We start from the raw sequence: 20,810 nt of genomic DNA, 5'->3' as shown, positions 1-20,810 counted from the left end.
TTGAGTTTACTAAACAATAAAGAATTTGTTTTCTGCTAGTCTGTAATTCTAAGAGAATTTGTGATATTACATTATTTGACTAATTGTTTTACTAAAATTAATACTTCGTATTTGTCAAGTGAGTTGGTTGCGGTTATTTTAAAAGTCCCAAGGTGACAAATAATACTCCAACCCGTGGGTTTTCATTAATTTACTCCATGTAGGTTTTGCGATGGTCGGCGAGATTGTTGTGATGTTACTGTGCGCCACTACCATGTCGTTCATGCAAAGTTTGTGCGCCAGTCCCATGTAGGTTTTGCGATGGTCGGCGAGATTGTTGTGATGTTACTGTGATGGCGGCGGAGATGGGTTGAGATGGCCGACCGGAGTTGGGCTGAAATTGGCGGCGGCGTTGAGGGAGGGGTGCTGGCAGGAGGAAGGGAGGGAGAGAGCAGGGAAGGAGAAGGGTGATGAGGGAGGGAGGTGAATTTGATTTTAAAGGGCAAAATCGTACTTTTACGTAATAAATTAGGGCGTTATTAACGGAACAAGACGTCGAATAAAAATCCCCATAGTAAATACGCCTATTAATTTTCACAATACCCAGACTCTTGGATATTCAAATTTCCTGCCTTCGCTCAAGTCCAATCCGGTTCCGTCCGGTTTGAACACATTTTTTCTTCTTTCTTCTTCTATTCATCGGAAAAATGTTTCAGTGACCTGAAACAGAGTGAACAGGGTGGGTATAACAGAATGAAGAAATTCAGTAGAGTGTCGCCATTTTCTCTCTCCTCTGCCCTAATTCGAACCCTAACCGCTTCTTCTTCTTCCTCAACAACAAATTTCTCATTGAAAAATGTAACAAAATCGAACTTCGAAGAAACCCTAATCGACCTCACAAACCATGTCAAAGCGGCCGATTTTGTTGCCATTGATTTGGAAATGACCGGAGTTACGAGCTCTCCTTGGCGCGAGTCGTTCGAGCTCGATCGGTACGATATTCGGTACCTCAAAGTTAAGGATTCCGCCGAGAAATTCGCCGTCGTTCAGTTTGGTGTTTGCCCATTTCGCTGGGACTCCTTCAAGAATTCTTTCGTAGCTCATCCGTTAGTCTCTTAATCTCGTTAATTTTCATTAAATTTGGTTAATTTTAGTGGGTTTTGTTTCCCGGATTACTAATTTGAGAGTGTTGTTGCGTGCATATATTTTGAATGTAGTACAGTAGTAGTATATCTTAGCTGAACTCACAGACTGAAGAATTTCATCTTAACTGAATTCATAGAATGGAACTCTATAAAATGCTTCCTTTTTTTCTTAGTTATGTGCTGCAATGGATGATGTAATTACGAACTAAGAAGCAGAAATTACCGGTTTTGGTTTATGATTATGTGAACATTATATAGTTTTTCCCTTTTCGGATGTTCGGATAAAGTTATTGTCTTTACTGGAATGTTAATGGGGTTATGATTGGATTTTCTAGGATGCCCCTACTTAAATTGAATAATGTGAAGATAACTAATTGGGAAATCATGTCATATCTTAATTAATGAGAGGTTTTATTGTTGAAACAACCTGTAAGTGATAATTACTTCCTGATGGAGGGAGTAGGTTTTATGTTATCTGTGTATGGAATTCCGGAAGCCCCTTTTCACGGTCCAGTTGTTAGTCTGCTAGTGTATTATTTCATCATAGAAAGGCAACAGAGAGAATGGCTGATGAATACTAAGTGTGTTCTGGTCTTGAGATGGTCATTATCCTCCCTTCACCAATTATTCCTGCTTCAGGGCTCAAACCTTGCCGTTTTCAGGAATGTTTGTCATGCTTTTCGAATCATGTTTTGGTATTTTTATTGTTTTCTCTGATTTGATATCTCCGTTTGGTAGATTTGTCATTTGTGTTAATTTTAGTGCCTTTGTAAATTGCTAAAGACCAAAGTGAAGTGGGAGGCACGGGTCACTAAGTGAAGCTACATCTAAGTCTAAAGTCTAAACATTATAGTTGGTGAAAGTAAACAACAAATCTCAATCATTTGAACTCCACTAGAAGGGTTTCTCCATCTAACAATGTTATACTGGCTCATTGTCAGGCATAATTTTTACATATTTCCACGCCAAGAGCTTCCCACTGATGGGCCGCCATATGAATTTTTGTGCCAGACAAGTTCAATTGAGTTCTTGGCAAAATATCAGTTTGACTTCAATGAATGCATACATGAAGGTAATGTACTAGATACGCTACTGTTTCAATTTACTTGTGTATGTTTATATAGAGAAACTATTGTCATCTGTGGTATTGTCATGATGATATCAACTCTTGGTGGTAAATTTACACTTTGCATAATCTCAGGAGTGTCTTATTTATCCAGAGGACAGGAGGACGAGGCTTTGAGTCGCTTGAATTCAGTATATAACGGGAAATGGAAAAATACTAATGAAGTTAGAGATGTGCCTTTGACCAATGTAGCGGATATTCTATTCTCGGAACGGATGAAAAACCGACTTAGTGATTGGCATGATATGTTGCTACTGAACAGAAGTGCTGCACTTCCAAGTGATGTGAAATCTAAACAACAATTTGAAACCATATTTTTTAGTATGCATCCTGCTCTTAGATTGAACGGGTTCACTGTTCATCAGCTGAAATTGATTGAATTGGTAATCCTTCGAATGCCGTTTTATTTTTATGCGTCATGTCTTGTTATTCAATTTTCAGATTGGATATCTTGTTTGCTGTAGTGATACTGTGATAGTACAATTGAATTGAACAGGGTGCAAGAATTCGTCTTTTGCCTTTTGGATATCAATGTAACAACAATTTACGTGATGAAAATTTTGTCTCATTTATAGAATTTGATTTCTTCTCAATAGCTAGGATGCGTGTTTTTTTACCAGTACTTCATTTTTGTCTTCCTGAAAGCAGGGGAGGGGAAGTTTTCACTTGGCACATAGAATCCCCAATTTAGGTGGAAAACATTTTGATCTTCTCTTAGAGATTTTGTTTCCGTTGAAGTCTGATGTGTCCATGCTTTTTCCCTTAAGAAATATCAGTAAACAAGCTTGCTTTGTCTTACATGCTGCCTTTCAATTAATTTTATAACATCTTGGAATCCTACTGATTTAGCACTGCAATTGCAGGTCACAAGGAAGCACTTTAAGGATCTTGTTTTCGTTCGTGCTTATGATGAAAGTTCCTTCTTGCAGAAGCTTGTTGTTTATGTAGAGTCCGACAACGACAAGATTAACCTTATGGTGAGAATAATGTCACTTGCATTATGATAATTATAAGACTGATAACTTTCACCTGGCCAGCTTTATTAGTAGGCTAGGATAGCTTGTCTATGGTAGGATACATGCTGGCTTGGTGCCTGTGGTGGTTGTTGAAGACAATGTATTAGGATTTTTTATTCTTTTTGAGTCTGCTTGGCACGATTAGTGTTTTACTATATGATCTGTGCTCTGGTTAGTGGTTGGTGGATAATAGCTTGATATGTGCATCACTTTCTGATTGCCACATTTGTAACTGTCCCTTCTTTGTTCTTCTGCAGGAGATGATAAAGAACGAGTCTTACCAGCAAGCAAGACGAAAAATAAAAGCAGCTGCAGGAGTTCGGCATGTCATTGACCTCCTCTCTGCTGAAAATAAGCTAATTGTAGGTCACAATTGTTTCTTAGGTATATATTTCTTGCTTGTCACTTAAAGGAGAAATTACTGCATGCTCTGGCTGTTTGGGACCAACACCCCCACAACCCATCTCTCATTAAAATTGTTAATCCTCCCTCCAGAAACAACTGATAACCACTTTAATTGCGAGAGGTGGGAGCATTTGTCCTACAAAATGCTATAATATTTGCATTTAAAGGCTTTCCTGGTGTCATTTCAAGTCATGTAAGATATCTTGGATTGTAATTGTGGCAGATATGGCTCACATGTACCATAAATTCATTGGTCCTCTCCCATCAACTATTGAAGAGTTTGTGTTGAACATCAGCAAGCCTTTTCCACAAATTGTCGACACGAAAATACTGTTGAATGCAGATTTGAGCCTCCAAAGACGTATGAAAAAAGCCAGCACATCGTTGGCCTCAGCGTTTTCTCTGTTATGTCCTGAGATAGCCTCTGGAAAATCCTCTGATGTTGCTGGACAACCATCTGTTAAAGTAGAGGTCCAAGTGGATGACATGAGGTTTGTCACCCAAATTGCCTAGTACCTCAGATTTCTTTAAAATTGCTTCTTTAGAATCTTTCTATGAGCCTTGTCTTGACTCTCGAGGGTAATTTACAAATCAAATTGGCAGTAGACCTTTGCTTGTAGACGATTTGTCACAAGTACATTGTTTGCACCAGTGTTTATTGCAATTGTGCATACTTTTTATTTCCTGAAATTTACTTTCCGCATTACTGCTATTATTTATGAAACGAACTTATTTAAGAGTCTTGTTACAGGTCCTCAAACTGGAACTCAGGGGCTAAGCATGAAGCTGGGTATGATGCATTTATGACTGGGTGTGTGTTTGCACAAGCGTGCAGTCATCTGGGTATTGATTTCTCTTATGAGAAGGTAGTAAATAGTGAGAATCTTCAAAAGTATGCCAACCTGCTTTATGTTAGTTGGAATATGGGAGACGTGATCAATGTTAGCAGTGGTGATGTGAAAGAAATTCCTGTAATGAATTCTGTTAAAAGGAGGTTTCTCAACATTTCACATCCTAACATTGTTTTGATCTGGGGATTTCCCTCAAAGCTCAAGGCATCCGAGATAAGAAAATGCATCAGTAATGTGTTTGGTATATACTCGATTGCTGGCATCTATGAGTTGGATGAAACTGCAGTATTTGTTCAGTTTACTAATGCAGATTTGGCTGCTAAATTCCTCGCCTTAAAGGAAAAAGTAGAAACAAGTGATGATTCTATCTCTGTCCTTCATCCTTTATCAAAGTTATTGGAAGGTGGGAAAACCTGTGCTGCTGGTTATGAAATTTACAAGGATATCTGCAGCTCCCCAATTTCGAAGGTCTTGTTTGCAGATCAGGCTGAGGCGATTGGAATTAAATGGAAGACCAAATTAATTGAACCTGAAGAATTGACCGATAAAACTGCAATTCCAAGCCCATCACCTGGGAGTTGCAGAGCAACCAAGTCAAATCAGAGTGTTTTTGACAAGATATTGTACACTCCTGATTATGAATCCAACAAAGTAACTAACTTGTGTAATTCATAGCCTATTTAGTTCAACAATTGGAATCTTAGCACATTCATTAGATTTCTCAAATTAATACCCTGTATTATTTCATAGCAACAGCTTGTAGGAGATCTCTGATATAATATAGAAGAAATTTATGATCAGTTCCTATTTTCTTTATTCGCAACTTTTAGTTATCAGTATGTCGAAATTCTACAACTTATTCATGTAAATTGGTATCTGAAGTTTATCCATGAAATACATTGCAGAGAATGAATTCTGACAGGCAGTAATAAAAATTTAACTAGCATTAAAATCATAATTTCAAAACAAATGTTCCTCAAACAGCAGAGGAGAACAACATAATCAACTCTACCCTAAAGGTCTAAAGCAATTTAAAAAATAAAAAACAACCCTAGCTTCAATTCTAAGAAGCTTTTAATCCATGAACAGATAGAGCACGATGACAACACCCATGAACAGCGTCAGGCAATAAGATGTGACAGACAGCATGTCACTGGAGTTGGTAGAGGTGGGTCCCGACGAGTCGGTAATGAACCCATATCCGGCATCAGTTGGTCCCTGAGATGAGGGTGCAGGGGAACTGGCGGTGGGGTGATGAGCAGCATATTGTACCATCACACGGATGATCATCTTCTGACCTGCTTGACAGTGTTTTGGTTTCCCACTTATAAAGTAGACAAAACCCGATTTATCAAACTCATAAACCGTGTTGCCATCATCGAATTTCAACATCGGGTTTTTCACATTACAATCCTCATAATCACTTCTCTCAACCAGGAGCACTGAGTCATTTGTATACTTGAAATCTATCAGTAAAAAGCAAATTGTCAGAAACTGATTTTTTGTTATATTAATGTGAAACATTCATATATCAAAGATAACTTACTGATGGAGTCTCCGATGTGAAACCTGTTTTGTTCTGCCCACTCATTGTAAGTCTCGAGCTCGCTTCCGTCGGGTTTAATCCATCCTTTTTCACCTCCTACTTCATACTGAAAGCAGGAAACATGGAACACAAAGAGAATGGCTAAAATCAGAGAAAATTTACAAGCTTTGATTGTTGAAAACTTGGCCATTTTCGTTTCTTGTTCAGATTTTTAGACAAATTGTATTCTAGAGCAGAGAAAGTAAGGGAAGCAAATAAAAGTGTAAGTTGATTACTTGAGCTTTGAAGTTTTTATAGAGGAGGATGGAGAGTGGCGGTTAAGGTAGTTATATTTTGAGTGGTCAAAGTTAGAACAAGTGGAGGGAAAGTGGGGAAAGATTGAGGGCAAGTTTTTTGTAATTTCAAGTGGTTTGAACGTGATTCTAGTCAAATAGTCTCTCTTTATTTTTTTAATATTTTATTGTTTTTTAAATGATTATTATGTGGGAAAAATCTGATTACTTCGGAAAATTAGTAAAATCTATAACCTATTTTATTTAATGGAGTACTAGTACATTATGTGGAACAAGTATGCTGGGGAACGATGATTTTTTTTTTTTAAGGGAACGGGGAATGATGATTTTGTATATCCCTCTACGTTCATTTTTCTAAAAAAACTTGAAGTTTTTTTTTATTGACGGAAGAAATACATAAGAGTTTATGACAAAGTAAAATGTAAAGGGCCGATTGATACTATTAATTGTTTAGTTGATGCTTATTTTAGGATTATTTAACGTATAACCTTTCTTTTATTGGTCGGTATTCCACCTAAATTTAAAAGCTTCGAAATAATTTTGTTGAAGATAACTTGAATGACAACACTGATGAGGTGTTGGCCTTATAGCTACTCTGGCCGCTATCATTACTGAGTATTCAGAAACCCATAAAATCTTAACTTAAACTCATAAAATCGTAACTAAACCTAAAAAATCTTAACCAAAATCCTGAATTGAAACTCAAAAGTACGTAACTAAAACTCAAAAATCTTCACTAATACCTAAAAAATCTTAACTAAAACTTAAAAAATCTTAACTAAAACGTAAAAAATCGTAACTAAAACATAGAAAATCTTAACTAAAGCTCTGAATTTTTTTTAATGAAACTCAAAAATACCTAACTAAAACTCAAAAAATCTTAACTAAAACGTAAAAAATCGTAACTAAAACATAGAAAATATTAACTAAAGCTCTGATTTTTTTTTTTCATGAAACTCAGAAATACCTAACTGAAACTTTAAAAATCTTAACTATAGCATGATAAAAACAATCTTTGCCGTAGGACACTGGTATACAAATACTGAAATTGATCGTACAAGCAGCAACTTTACATTCTTTAATGTGAAAGCTTCAGAAAAAAAAACCAGTATACTCTAGCTGCAATAAACAATCTTATGCAAAGGAAATGCTGTATTCAGAAGAACTACTAGTACTCATATCAGAATTTTGATATTTGATTGAAAGATTTACAGATAAGAGAACACTATGCAACAAGAATGAAAAACAAAAATCAAATGAAAGAATGAATGAATTAATCCAAAAGTAAAGTGATTTTTATTGTTCAGCAAATCTCTTTCAAATTCTGACAACCTTGAACTGTATCCTGAAACAGATCATCTGAGCCTTGACTCTCTTGTTCATAATCAGAAACAATGTCTTCTATACAGAGGGGAAGACTGCTGGAGAAAATCAAGGTTGGCTTCGATTTAGGAACGAGTACAGGACCGGCCTCATTGTTAAGTATCTGAAGCACCTTCCTCATATTAGGCCTCTCTAAACAATCAGGATTTGCACAGCTTAACCCAACAAGCAGAAGCTTCTTCATTTGTTCCACATCAAACTCCATTTTTAACCTCTGATCAGCAGCTTCAAGTAGCCTTCCTTGAGAATGAAGCTTCCAAACCCAATCCACTAAATTAACCATCTTCTGATCACCTGTCTCTCTCTCTATCGGCTGCCTCCCACAAGCCACTTCAAGAACCACAACACCATAGCTGAATACATCAGTTTTTTCAGTAGCTTTTCCATACTGCAGATACTCAGGAGCCAAGTACCCCATTGTTCCAGCAGTTAATGTTGAAACCGGGCTTTTATCATGTTCCATAAGTCTAGCTAACCCGAAATCACCAAGCTTTGGGTTGAAATTTGCATCTAATAACACATTGCTAGTCTTGATATCTCTATGTATGACTACCTGTTCACATTCTTGGTGCAAGTATGTCAAAACTGAAGCTAAACCCACTACAATGTTGTATCTTTTAGCCCATGGGAGTGGGTTAGTGTCGATTTTTGACTCTGGATACAGCACTTTGTCAAGGCTTCCATTTAGCATATAATCATAAACAAGCAACAATTCACCTTTTTCTACACACCAACCTTGGAGTTGAACCAAGTTCTTGTGCCTCAAACAAGCAATAATTGATAACTCAGCAAGAAACTCAGATTTACCTTCATGGGAATGCTTTGACCTCTTTACTGCAGAAATAATTCCTGAAGACATGAAGTATGCTTTGTAGACAGTCCCAAACGCGCCGTTTCCCAGAATCCTGCTCGAATGAAACCCCCTTGTAGCAAATTTCAGCTCTCTATAGCTAAACTGTCTAGGACCAGTTACCATTTCTGCCTTGAAACTTTTCTGTTTCTTGATTTTCTCCCATTTCTTGGCAGAAACATAACCAAAAACAATCAGAACAACACAGCAGAATACTGGACCAGCAATCACAAGGGCTAATCCGATCCTCTTTCTATGATTCTTTGAGTTCGATTCGAGCCTTGGAGGAGGAGTTATTATCACAGAACTGTCAGAAACATTATGAGTCCTAAAATGAGGTCTCACAGGAAAAAACCCAAAAATCTGTAGTCCAAAACTCTCTATCAGATGAAGTTCAGTACTCCCCTCACTAGAACCCGAAAAACCCACATACACAAACTCCTTCAAATGTTCTGAAAGATCAATTTTGACCTCTAATACCGGGTTCATGGGTTTGGTATTCGAATAACCCATATAAATTCTCACCACTTTTTGCTCATTTTTGTATTCAATCCACACATTGATCAAATCCCCACTCTTGAGATCAATCCCTTTTAACAGCAAATTAGCAGTTTGGATTGAAATTAAGCTATTAACATCCAAACCAACATGATTATCATTCGGATCATTGAAATGAGGATCGAGTTTCGTGTCGAACTCGAAAGCAATAAACCGATTCTTGGTTAACTCAGAGGAGTTCACAAGACCCAAGTACCCACCAGGGCTACCAAGACTCTGATTATCAGGAGAGAGAAAGAAGGTCAATCCATCACCAGAAGATGAAGTGGGATTAATATTACTGATTGAAAAAGAGAATTTAGCAGAGAAAGAAGCAGTAATATTAGCATCAGAATCAAAGAACTGAATTGGGGTATTGTAAATGATTGACCCAGAGCTTGTAGTAGGAACTGTCACGTCTCTTGTAAGACCCACAACACCATTTTTAAGATACGAATCACCCAACAAAGTGAAGTTTCTGGCGTTAAACGATGAGAAATGGAAGCTTGAAGTCGAAGCAGAGGTTGGTATTGGAACAAGGAGGAAGATGATGATTGCAAAGCCGAGCCGGAAAATCAGGGTTCTTGTGGATGAATTCATGGTTACTTATGATGAAATTTGAAGTGGGTATTTGGGAATTTTTCAAGAAATGAGAGAATTTGATTGAATTTTGTGGAAAAATATGGGTTTCTGGGAAATTTTAAGCATTTCAGTGAGATTGAAGAGCAGGGGAAACAGAGGAAAACAGAGTTCTTGTTTTTTAGAAAGAGAAAGTGATAAGGAGAGAGAAAAAAAGTAAATGGGGTTTATGGACGAAAGGAGGGAGAAAATGGGGTATAAACCGTTAGAAAATGGGCGCGTGGTTTGTCGGTTAGAAAATTTATTTATTTTTTAACAAAAAAAAAAGGTGTGATTATTTTTGTTGACAAAAAGAAAAAAAAAATTGTGATTTGTTGGTGGATTGTATAACGGTTATTTAAGAACTTTTTAGGGTAATCTGGATGAGATAATTTTTGGGGGAAAATATGGATGAGATAATGATAATGACGTTTTATTTGATTGTTAGAGCTAAAGATATTGATTTTATGACGTCAAAAGGAGGTGGGTGGGTCCAGCATGATAAAAAATTGTACCATGATTGATGTTGCATGAAATTCAGAATATTTATGAAATCCTAATAATGATTGAAAATGCCTAGATTTGACCAAATTAATTATGTCAGCAAATAGGAGGAGCTGATATTTTAGTACTACTGTCAGTCCTTTTTTTAAGAAGAACAGAAACACGACGATTGTGTTGATGAACTTTACCTTTACAATCTCATTCAAAATTTTCAGATTATACCAATAAAATAAAAATAAAAATCATGTTATTTCATAATAAATACTCCATCTGTCTCGGAATACTCGACCTGTTTTCCTTATCGGGCCGTCCCTTAATACTTGACATGTTTTTAAAAATGAAAATATTCTAACAATATTATATTATTTCTCACTCCACCCCTATTAACCCACCTACCCCTACTCCATACAAAAAATAATTAAAAATTCAACCTCTACTCTCCCCCAACCCCACCTCTTAACCCACTTCCCACTAACTACATTAAAATAATACCCCACTATCAACTAATATCTATTAAATTAAATAAGTCAATTCAAGTCCCTTAAACTCTGTGCCGATCAAACCGGGTCGAGTATTCCGGGACGGAGGGAGTAATACGGCAAAATGAGAAAGTTCTGCCATATTTTATAGATTCAATAATAAGAGTTAACGTTACCTACTCTTAGTTTTTTTTTTTTTTTTTTGAGGGGATCTACTCTAAAATCTTACAAATCGGTTTTCATTTATGTTGGTGTGTACAACGTGCATAAAACTATGATGTACGTGAATGTCATACTTGAACTAAACATTTTAGTTATTGATTTTTATTTTTTTGATAATTGTTTATGTTTAAGTACACGCTAATTTTTGTAAAATATGTTAGGATGTTTCATTTATAAATTACTCTGTATTAAACATTCTCCCTAACTTTTAACAAACAAGCTAAAGTAATATGCTTATTCACTTATTGTCTTGATGGTAAAAGATGACATCGGGTTAACTTTTAGTAGGCAAAAGCTTTTGTGTAAGACTACCTAACGGTTAGACCAGTTTTTTTGGTACTAACTAAAATAGTGTAAAATATAACTAATTGAATAACAAAATAGTGTATAAAGACAAATAGTTAAATTTAGGAGTCGACTAGTTATTATTTTTTAACAAACTTATTAACTAAAACTCATAAAATCTTAACTAATTGATCTCATTGCTTAACTAATCATTTTCATTGTTTAACTAATTGGTTAAATGCTTAACTAATCTGTTCTATGGGATGACAACAAGTGGTCTAGCCGTTAGACGGTCTTTCCTAAAAGTTTGTATAAGGACTTCTAACCCCTTCTCACTCTTATCCCATGTTTGTTTACAAGGAAACAAAGATTAATGAGGGATAAGGACATGGATAAAATGATCTCTTATTCCTCATATTCTATACCGGCATGAGGCAGGTATAGGAATGAGAATTTCTCATTAAAATGCGAAAAGATAATTTTACCCTTAATACCTTTTATTCAGTTAATACAAATATTATTTAACTTAACATTTTAAAGGGACAATATAGTAAATTTGTTATGTTATCCTGGATATATATCCAATATTATACCAAACATGGGGTAGGGATAGTGAATTCCCCATGTTCAATTCCCTATCCTTGTCCCCAATTCTTGTCCCTATCCCTATCCCATAACATACCAAACAAACTCTAAGAGTGAAACTAGTGAGAATCAAACCCTAAGACCATTGTTAACCATGTGCAAAAAAAATCATAAGACAAAATTGACTATTTTAAGTTGTTATTTGTAGAGGATGATAGCATAACCATAAGGAGGAAGTCTTTGCGCATATCAAATATGTATGGGCAAATACATATCAAAACAAAAGACAAAATAGGCAAAAGGACAAAAAAAAAATTAAATGGTACTTTTTTTTTTACAGAATGGTATTTTTTTTAACATGAATGGTACTTTTTTTTTTGTCTTTTAGCTATTTGTCTTTTAGTTGATATGTGTGTTGCCACACATATCTGATATGCGAAAAAACAACCTCTAACCATAAAAAGTTCAAGTATAATTATGGTATGAATTTATCTCACAAGTTCAAACCCTGAAATATTTAATATAACCTCCCTTGTACATTGTAGACAGACCCATGTACAATACATACGGGTATACCATGGCATAAAAACATTTGAAATATTAACAAGACTTTTTATTTATTTATTTATTATTATTCAAGTGAAGAGACGAGATCCAAGATAAAGAAAGAAAAACGAAACAAACATACATAAAGAAACTACATAGGGGCTAAACGTGGCAAAGCCACACATCTAATATTCTAATGTCTTCATCTAAATTACGACGATGTTCTATATTAAATATTTATCGATAATGTGGAGCCTGCTATTATATTCTATAGAATCTATACTACTAATACAAAATCTATCTTATTTCAAGTATAATTTGACAGTTTTTTGCAAGACTAAATAGATTAGTGAAATCCTTAGAAGATGGAGTAATAATCAAATAGAGAGATGCTTTTGGAAACGGAGCTGAGCAGTCAACAATTCAAAAAACTGACAAGAGCGCCAATGTGAAGGGGTCAACATGTGACTGACCCAATACTTGTTAAAGTCCAAACTCAAGAGTCAAGTGACCCACCATTTTTCATCATTTTCGTATAATAAATCTATAGTACCAGAATAAAATACATTCCATTCATACCACAACTCATGTAGCTTACTAGCCGTTACAATGTGAAAACCTAAAATCCACAAATATTCCTTGCTTTTTACTAATCCTACAGAAATGCAAAGGGCAAAAACAAGATTAGTAAATTTAACCAACGTTAAATCGACATTTACAGGTTACTAATCTCGATCCATAACATTCACTGTAGTTTTAAGCTGCTTCGAGACAAATACCTCGATTTACAATAAATGACCTAAGGGCAGATTCATTTCTACATGAACTTGTTTATCAAATCTATCCAATCAATCTTGGATGAATGCCACTATTCTCTATTCTTATCCAGGAAGAAGAACTTCAAGGAGAAACTGACCTGTGAAAGCTTGAAAACGCCCAAGACATTGATCAATATCTGACATTGGTTGCTAGAGTAGAGTGAATGGCTTCCTCCAAACTTCAAAAGCTCCTTCAACTCTTCAAATCTACAATATTACATATGCCAGCGGAATCTGGCAATAGCTCCTAACTTGGGTTTAATCATACTAAGCTACTTAGGGTCACCAAAAAACTATCAGTGTCTCTAAAGTCAGGCATATATACAGTTATAAGTATAAACACAGAGTTTCTCAATGCATTTATGTGAGCAAGAAGTCTTCTTCCAGCTGCCCAAGTTGAGATATCAGTTGTTCGTTGCCCTTCGAAGATCTGCTGAACCACACACGTTGTTAGGTATAACTGAAAGCAACTTAGGATCGGTAAGACTTCTATAGCATAAAGGCATAATGACAGATTGTTGTCACAAGATAAAAGTGGTGAAACAAATGGCAGGCATAGAAAACATCTAACTTTAATGACCATTTTACAGTGAATAAGGTGTCACCTACAAACATGAATAGTATTTGAATAATAGTAATTAATCAAGGTCAAGGAATATTTACCTGCTCGCAAACCAAAAGCATATCCTCTGCCAACTTAGTTCTCATATACGCATATGGACTTCTTTTATTTTACTTTTGTAGTATTCTTCTGGGCAAAAGAACTAGAAGAGGAAAATAGATGTTCTGAGTGTCTGAAATAGCTCAAATTTAATGAAGTGCAGAAACAATCTTTACCTTTCTCCAAGCTGCAAAAGCTTCCAGGAGGAAATATCACATTTGGATCTACATGTTGCAAAGATGATAAAGCCAATGCCACACAGCTTTTACTGCAGAAAACAAGCAATAGCTCGAGACTTAAAATTGTTGCTGTTTTAACCAAGGATCATATAATAAAAGGAGATGTGTGAAGAGTACAAGTAGCATATCAACAAAATAAAACTACAAAATGTAGCAGATTAACCAAATTCCAAACCCCGTACATGTGTTAACTCAACAATTAAGAAAGGGGCACCGAAAAGCTTAGTGTAGAGAAATAATCTAAAGGAACCAAACATAACTAACCTGGCCCATGTAGGGACAAACTTCTTGTTTGGTATTTCATCCATTGCTTCCTCTTCATCATCTGAGCATTGGTATGGTGATATATCATATGACTGTGGTGCGCTAGTTCGATGATCTGGCTTATCATTTTTTACAATATTAGGCGTTGAACTTTCAGCAACTTCCACGTTACCAACCTGCAAGACCATCACAACTTTTGAGAAGGGAAATTTCACCACGTACCAAGGCATCTGAAAAGTAGATGAACCATAAAATTTACATGCCAAAAATGTTATGCTACGCAGTCAGAACCCATCCCTGGCACAATTTTACCTTTCCAGTGGCGGAAGATACCGTTGGCATCTTGTGATCAATTAAGGTTGAACGTCCATCATCAGCTTCTCTTCTATCACTTCCAACCACGACCGTATAATTCATTGGGTTCTCTGAATCTTCTCTTTCATATCCTTTCTCAAGTTTCTTTTCTATTTTCTCATTTAAGTCCTTTCTCAGATTAGCTCTTTCTTCCTATAATGACCACAATAATTAAAACAGCAATAACAAACAAAAAAATTACTTGAAACTTTATAGAAGGACAAAGCCATACCTCTGCTGCACATCTCGATTCCTCTTTCCAAGCTTTAAGGTTCTCCTCTGCTTGCTTGTGCTGCAACCTTGCCTCTTCAACACGCTGTTTTTTCCTTTCCTTTAAGTTCTTTTCTTCTTCTTCTCTCTGTCGTTTCTTAGCTGCGGTTTCAGCCTCTCTTTTCTTTTTATGTTCCTCTTTTAATTTTCTTTTAAGCTCCATTTCCTTCATATTTTCTTGCTCCGCTCTTGCTCGTTCAAGCTTCATCGCTTCTTTTTTCTGCTTGCGTTCATTTTCTCTTATTTCAGCAGCGCGTTTGGCAGCTTCTGCAGCTTGGAGGGCCTTGACTTTTACATCTCTCTTTTCTGCAAAGCAACACAAAACGATCCATATAGCACGAGCTTTGAAAATAAGAAATAGCCTAATTCAGAATGTTAACAGTTTCAAAACACCTTCTAGATCTTATAAACCAGTAGCTTATAGATGCATCAAGCAGAAGATAATTCTTCATAATAGTACTAAATATCCTAATTATACAATCAGCTGTAAGAAGAACAAGCTAATCGGAAGGGGTAAACACTTTGGCCTTTAACATATGGATACGAAATTCTAAAACCAAAAAACGATCAAGAAGATGAAATGAAGAAAATTGGACGGATAACAGAAACTTGCCATTTAATGTTGCTAGTACTACCTAATTCCAATGGGTAAGCAGTAAGAAAAAGGAGTCCACCATACTTCTTTTAAGTAAAAGAAATTGTATACTCCAAGAAACAAGACATAGTAGTATTACCAGGTAGAACTGCAGCTGCTTGTTTTTGTTGAACAAGTGGGACAAAGGATTTTATGTTGGACACAATATTTTTGCATTTTTGTCCCTTTTCTGAAAAACTTTGCCCTCTAGTTCTTAAACTTGAATTTTCTGATGATATTTGTTTGCTGAACCTGTTACTGAGTGGTTTTGAGTGCTTTTTACTGCTGTAAGTACCAACTGAAAAGCCCTTGTTCTCCTTCTCCAACCTGGTCTGCCTGTATTTCCTCTGACTCATGCTACTCTTCTTGCTTTCATTACGCATCTCACGAGTTCTGATTTCTGTGCATACCGATCCTAGACTGCATCTCTCGTCTACATAATCTGGAGCCAGAGTAGTTTCATTCTGCATAACTTTATCACAAAGTGATTCCTTGTTGCCACCACTTCTAGTACTTGACACAGTCCTCGTATCCTCTACGCTCACAGATTCTAAACTACCTCTCTCATCTGCATGATTTGGAACCAGAGAGCTAGCATACTCTGCAGTAATATCAAAATATGGTTCTCTATCAGCACTATTATTCATAGTTGATGAAGACTTCTTCATACTGGAGTTAACAGCATCATTCACATCTTCCTCACCACTTTCAGGATCCTCCAGAATGGGGAAGCAAGTGAGCTCTAGATTACTGCTACCAAGCTTATCTGAACCACCAGATTTTGATGTGGCGCCTTCATAGCCCCTCCCAACCGGTGACAGAAAAGGTTTCTTTATATCCCACACATATTGGCGATTAGGAAAAGAAAATATATCGGAATGAGACTTCCCAAATAAAGCACTTCCACTGTGCAGCAAGTTACATTGTATGTCAATGTTCTCCAGCAGCCCGTTAGGTACTGAGGAGTATATACCTGGTGGTAAGTACGATTTACAGCCAGAAGGAAAGGGGGATACGGGGGTGCTCAAAGTTGCAGAATTACAAAATACCTCAGGCAAGCTGGTCCTGTCCACTTTTTTATAAAGAAAGGGAGCTTCTTCGTGGAAAATTTCCTTTCCAGAACTTTGTTCATCAACTGTGTTGTCACCTATAACAAAGCGCTCAAGCTCCGGAATAGTCTGATCGGCTTCAGCTACATTCATAAATTCCATGAGGGGAGAACCAATAGATAGTTTAAAGTCATGCACACTCTGATGAGATTTTCTTTGATCCACAATCATTTTAGTATCCACCAACTCCACTGCAGCATCACCATTCACCAGATCTTGACCGTACACCAAGCCACCAGACACCATTTCACTGCAAGATGCAGCACTGAATGCATTTGCTTTCACTTTTTCATCCTTGGGCAATAAATCTGACGGCTCTGCAGTTATACTTCGATTCACATTTGAAACATCAGATTCCGATAGTTTTAGGTGTTTACATGTGGAGGCTATAGAAATTCTCCCTAGGCTAACTTTATCCTGCCAGATAAACATGAAGAGGTTAATAACATATCAAGGGAAAATAACATTTGAAAAAATGTCAACTTAACTTATTGCAAGACAACAAAAGTAAACATATACTTCGTATTATACTTGCGGCAATAGAAATAGCTTTTAGATAACCCAGTTTATAGTTTATGTCCACTAGCTTTCCAGTTCCATCTTATTAGTCGCTTAAAGTATCAATAAACTATTTTGTCACTTTCAATACCAGTGCAATAGTATTTGTTAGTTATAAAAACCATTACAACAACTAACTATTTAATAAGTATACATGAAGAAATGTATTTTGGGAATTGGGATGGATGATGTAATTCACCAGCGAACAAAAATAATGCAGTTGATAAAAAATGGAACATGCTGTGAATCAAACAGGTTGTGATGAAGCAAATATATTATCTCATTTTATAAAGCTAACAATGAATACCGTGGGTGAACCAGTACCTTTCCACACTCCACCTGATGAGTCAACGAATGCTCCTTACTCGTTGAAGAAGAGACACTCTGACCAGTCTCTTTGGCAAGAATAGTACACTCTGATAAAGCAGCACCTGAATTATGAGAATTAATAGATTTCTGGGATACGGGATGAATGTTTTCCTTCTCACCCCAATCACATCTATCTGGAATGTTTTCACTGATAGCCCTAAAGGAATTTACCCTCAAAGTTGGGCTGCAAGATTTGTTGGGGTTCTGATAATCAATTTTCCTCCGCTTATAACATGGCCAAGAACCATCTAAGGCATTGCTATAATTGAAGGCTTGGAGCATGTTTACTTCAGCTCTAAGCTCACATAGTTCAGAATCACCAGCCTGCTTCCCATGGCTTGAGGAGGAAGCTCGTACAGCAGCACTTGTAGAAAGGCTCCCCAATTTCACTATCTTGGCTGACTGAGCAGAATCAGCTTTGGCTTCATCTCTAGTAACTGTAGGAGCAAAATCAGTCACTGGTACCAATAATCCAACTGGAGTTTGGTCAGGACTCAATTGAGCAACTTCTGTAGCCTCAGCATCCAAAGAAGATTGCAAACCACCCACACAATCTTGCAAGATCAAAGTCTGTCCGGATATTTTGTCACTTTTAGACAAAGCATGAGCTATTTCACTACCTGGAACCTCAAGGGTTTTGTATGCTAATGACTGAGGATATGCTCCAATAGAGACTGCGCCAGGAAGAGAGCTAGGCGTGTTGATTGTGTGAGCTCTGGTTCTCTCTTCTAATGTATCCAGACTAATAGGTCCTGGCAAATGATCGGGAAGGTTGCCCAAAAATTTTCTTTCTTCAACTTCATCAAAATCAAGTTGCTTGGGTTTTACAGACACTTTCTTAGACATGCTTCTCTGAAACCTTTCTGCTTCTTCAGCTCGACTTTTGGATCTCATAAAGATACCACTGTGAGCCTTGATGCTATTCCCAATGGATGATTCCACCTGCTGTGTCAAGCCACTTTTGGATCTCACTATTCGACTAACACAAACATCCATGCTCTTTTTATTAAGAGGGTGAGCTCCCTCGACACTTTCGGATCTCATTATTGGACCAACACAAACATCCACATTCTTTTTATTAAGAGGGTGAGCTCCTTGAAAACTTTTAGATCTTGTCATTGGAGCAACACAAACATCCATGGTCCTTTTATTAAGAGAGTGAGCTCCCTCAACGGAAGATCCAGATCTAGTAAACCTACCACCATAAATATTGCTGCATTCTTCAATCATCTGATTGTCTGCCAATTCTACTTCATTTCCCTCATGAACTGTTGAATGTGTAAAAGAACCTCCGGAAGTATCAAAAAATTTCTTCTTGTCTGAATGATACCCGGTTGCCACTTCCTCCTTGGAGCAAATTTCGGGAGCAAATCCTGTAGATTGTGCCAAAAAGCCAGCATACCCGTCGGCACTCAACTCCTTGTTTAAGCAATTCCCAATTGCTACTTTTTCGTTGGAGCAAATTTCAGTAGGTAATGCAGAAGGCTCAGCTAATTCAAGAGATCTTCTCAAACCAAGTTGTTCATCGTTTCTACATATATTGCTGTTCTCCATCCCTAAACGGCTTTTCGCACTTGTTTTTGCACTATTCCGAAGCTCCAGTGCCTTTTGACGGGATCTGGATCTCTGTATTTTTACTAGCGACTGTTCAGGTTTATAAGCATTAGATTTATCAGTCTGATCTTCGGGAGGAGACATAGGGACATAATTAAATGTGTCCACACTGTCATCAACATGAGGCAAAGGAGCAATGTCAGCTGCGTCTTCAGTGCCATCAACCTGACACGAAGGAATAATACCAGCCGTATCTTCAGTGTCATCAAACCGACTCACAGGAGCAACACCAGGCCCGTCTTCATCAAAACCATTGCTAGAGGCACAGTTTCCAGCACAAGTTTCATCTGGTATGCCACTATTAGCCGCGCTTAGAACCGGCTTATCATATAAAAGGCAAGGACCACTAGGATAAGAGGCAAAAGGTCCAGGTCTTGGAAGCAATAGTCCTGAAATCAGCTCTTCCCTATTTAACGCTGAAAACAATTTAAGTGAATTAGCAAATTAACACTTTTTTCTTCTGTTTCTTTCTTTAAAGGTCAAATTGACTACAAATTCCTAGCTAACAACTCATAGAACTAACTACATTTCATAATTCCTCTCAAACAGACAGGGCAATTCAAAAAATGAAGAAATGGCGACAATGCGATTCCAATTGAATACCCATTAAACCTAAATCAATTAGCAACAAAATATAACATCAAAGCAAACAAACTCCTATATTAATCCCAATTTCACTAGAAAAATTGAACAAATATTTACCCTAATCGACAAACCTACACCTCCCGCACACCATAAACCCTCAAATTTTGAGCATAAAAAACCTCAAAACTATACAAATTCTGCGAAACTCGAGGAAAGAGAGAAATACCAGTGAGATCCGAGGTTGAAGTTTGAGAATTGGAATTGAGGAGCCAAGGAGGAGGAGAAATGTCTTCAATTAGGACCTTGGAAAGAAGGTGCTGTGTGCGAAGTTGCCTAAGGTGCTTCAATTTGTCGATTATCTCCCTCTTTCGATCGAAGATCTGCACAAAGAGCTTCTCCTCCTTCGTCGCCATTTTAGGGTTTATTCACTGAAACTCCATGAATTTTAGATGAAGAATCTCGAAGGTCTAGGGCTCAGTTCGTTGGTTGTGGAGGAGAGAGAAATAGTTGGAGTGATGAAGCGCTGAGAAATTTCAAATTTTGTTGGAAATTCAAAAAAATGGTGAAAGTTTGTTCAAGAAGTGTTTATTACCGTTATCCAAAAATGGTGAAAAGAGAGATCCAGGTTAAATATATAAAATGTCATGATTATCAAAAAGAAAAAATTACTCCCTCCTTATCTTTTTCTTTTCGTCATTTACGTTTGGTCTTTTACACGATTATTAACGACTTATTAATGTGGATGGAGATTCCTCTATTTTTTATTTAAACAAGAAAAATTACGTTTATTTATCATGTTTTCACTCTTATCAAAATTCAAATATTGAGGAAATGAGAAAAATTTAATGTCACAATAGAAAAGTTTGAGAGATTAAATGACCTAATGAATTTAATTTATTAAAATAATCATTTGACATAAATTTTGATAGAATATTAAAACATTTATGTGATAGCGGTTTTGTTTT

The 20,810-nt window shown here is 36.7% G+C and overlaps 4 protein-coding genes across 6 annotated transcripts; 1 reads left to right on the top strand and 3 right to left on the bottom strand.

Annotated features, from left to right (window-relative positions):
• Nucleotides 1-595: 595 nt before the first annotated feature.
• Nucleotides 596-5,338, top strand: LOC110782751 (poly(A)-specific ribonuclease PARN). Of its 2 annotated transcripts, XM_021986981.2 has the most exons (7): nt 596-1,085; nt 2,066-2,196; nt 2,326-2,633; nt 3,114-3,227; nt 3,524-3,650; nt 3,895-4,162; nt 4,423-5,338. In XM_021986981.2, the coding sequence occupies exons 1-7, from the start codon at nt 733-735 to the stop codon at nt 5,195-5,197; spliced, it is 2,076 nt and encodes a 691-aa protein (XP_021842673.1). In that variant the 5' UTR covers nt 596-732; the 3' UTR covers nt 5,198-5,338. The 2 variants fall into 2 exon arrangements, with proteins under 2 accessions (XP_021842673.1, XP_021842674.1); XM_021986982.2 differs by lacking the exon at nt 596-1,085 and having other exon boundaries at nt 2,345-2,633.
• Nucleotides 5,339-5,446: 108 nt separating this feature from the next.
• Nucleotides 5,447-6,421, bottom strand: LOC110782615 (early nodulin-like protein 21). The gene is made up of 2 exons (XM_021986780.2): nt 6,069-6,421; nt 5,447-5,988 (listed from the first exon to the last, which is right to left on the bottom strand). The coding sequence occupies exons 1-2, from the start codon at nt 6,256-6,258 to the stop codon at nt 5,597-5,599; spliced, it is 582 nt and encodes a 193-aa protein (XP_021842472.2). The 5' UTR covers nt 6,259-6,421; the 3' UTR covers nt 5,447-5,596.
• A 1,118-nt stretch (nt 6,422-7,539) lies between these two features.
• LOC110782749 (probable L-type lectin-domain containing receptor kinase S.7) lies at nt 7,540-9,968 on the bottom strand. Its single transcript, XM_021986980.2, has one exon. It carries the CDS (start codon nt 9,729-9,731, stop codon nt 7,665-7,667), a length of 2,067 nt encoding a protein of 688 aa, XP_021842672.1. The 5' UTR covers nt 9,732-9,968; the 3' UTR covers nt 7,540-7,664.
• A 2,898-nt stretch (nt 9,969-12,866) lies between these two features.
• LOC110782748 (uncharacterized) lies at nt 12,867-20,438 on the bottom strand. 2 transcript variants are annotated; one of them, XM_056843408.1, is made up of 9 exons: nt 20,072-20,438; nt 17,602-19,676; nt 15,711-17,136; nt 14,939-15,282; nt 14,665-14,859; nt 14,353-14,528; nt 14,026-14,117; nt 13,852-13,952; nt 12,867-13,621 (listed from the first exon to the last, which is right to left on the bottom strand). In XM_056843408.1, the coding sequence occupies exons 1-8, from the start codon at nt 20,256-20,258 to the stop codon at nt 13,921-13,923; spliced, it is 4,527 nt and encodes a 1,508-aa protein (XP_056699386.1). In that variant the 5' UTR covers nt 20,259-20,438; the 3' UTR covers nt 12,867-13,621; nt 13,852-13,920. The 2 variants fall into 2 exon arrangements, with proteins under 2 accessions (XP_056699386.1, XP_021842670.2); XM_021986978.2 differs by having other exon boundaries at nt 12,867-13,618.
• Nucleotides 20,439-20,810: the final 372 nt, after the last annotated feature.

This window comes from Spinacia oleracea, chromosome 4 (genome assembly GCF_020520425.1).
Source record: "Spinacia oleracea cultivar Varoflay chromosome 4, BTI_SOV_V1, whole genome shotgun sequence".
Classification (NCBI taxonomy): Eukaryota; Viridiplantae; Streptophyta; class Magnoliopsida; order Caryophyllales; family Amaranthaceae; genus Spinacia; species Spinacia oleracea.
Note: the sequence above shows the minus strand (reverse complement) of the source record. Positions and strands in the feature narration are given on the sequence as shown.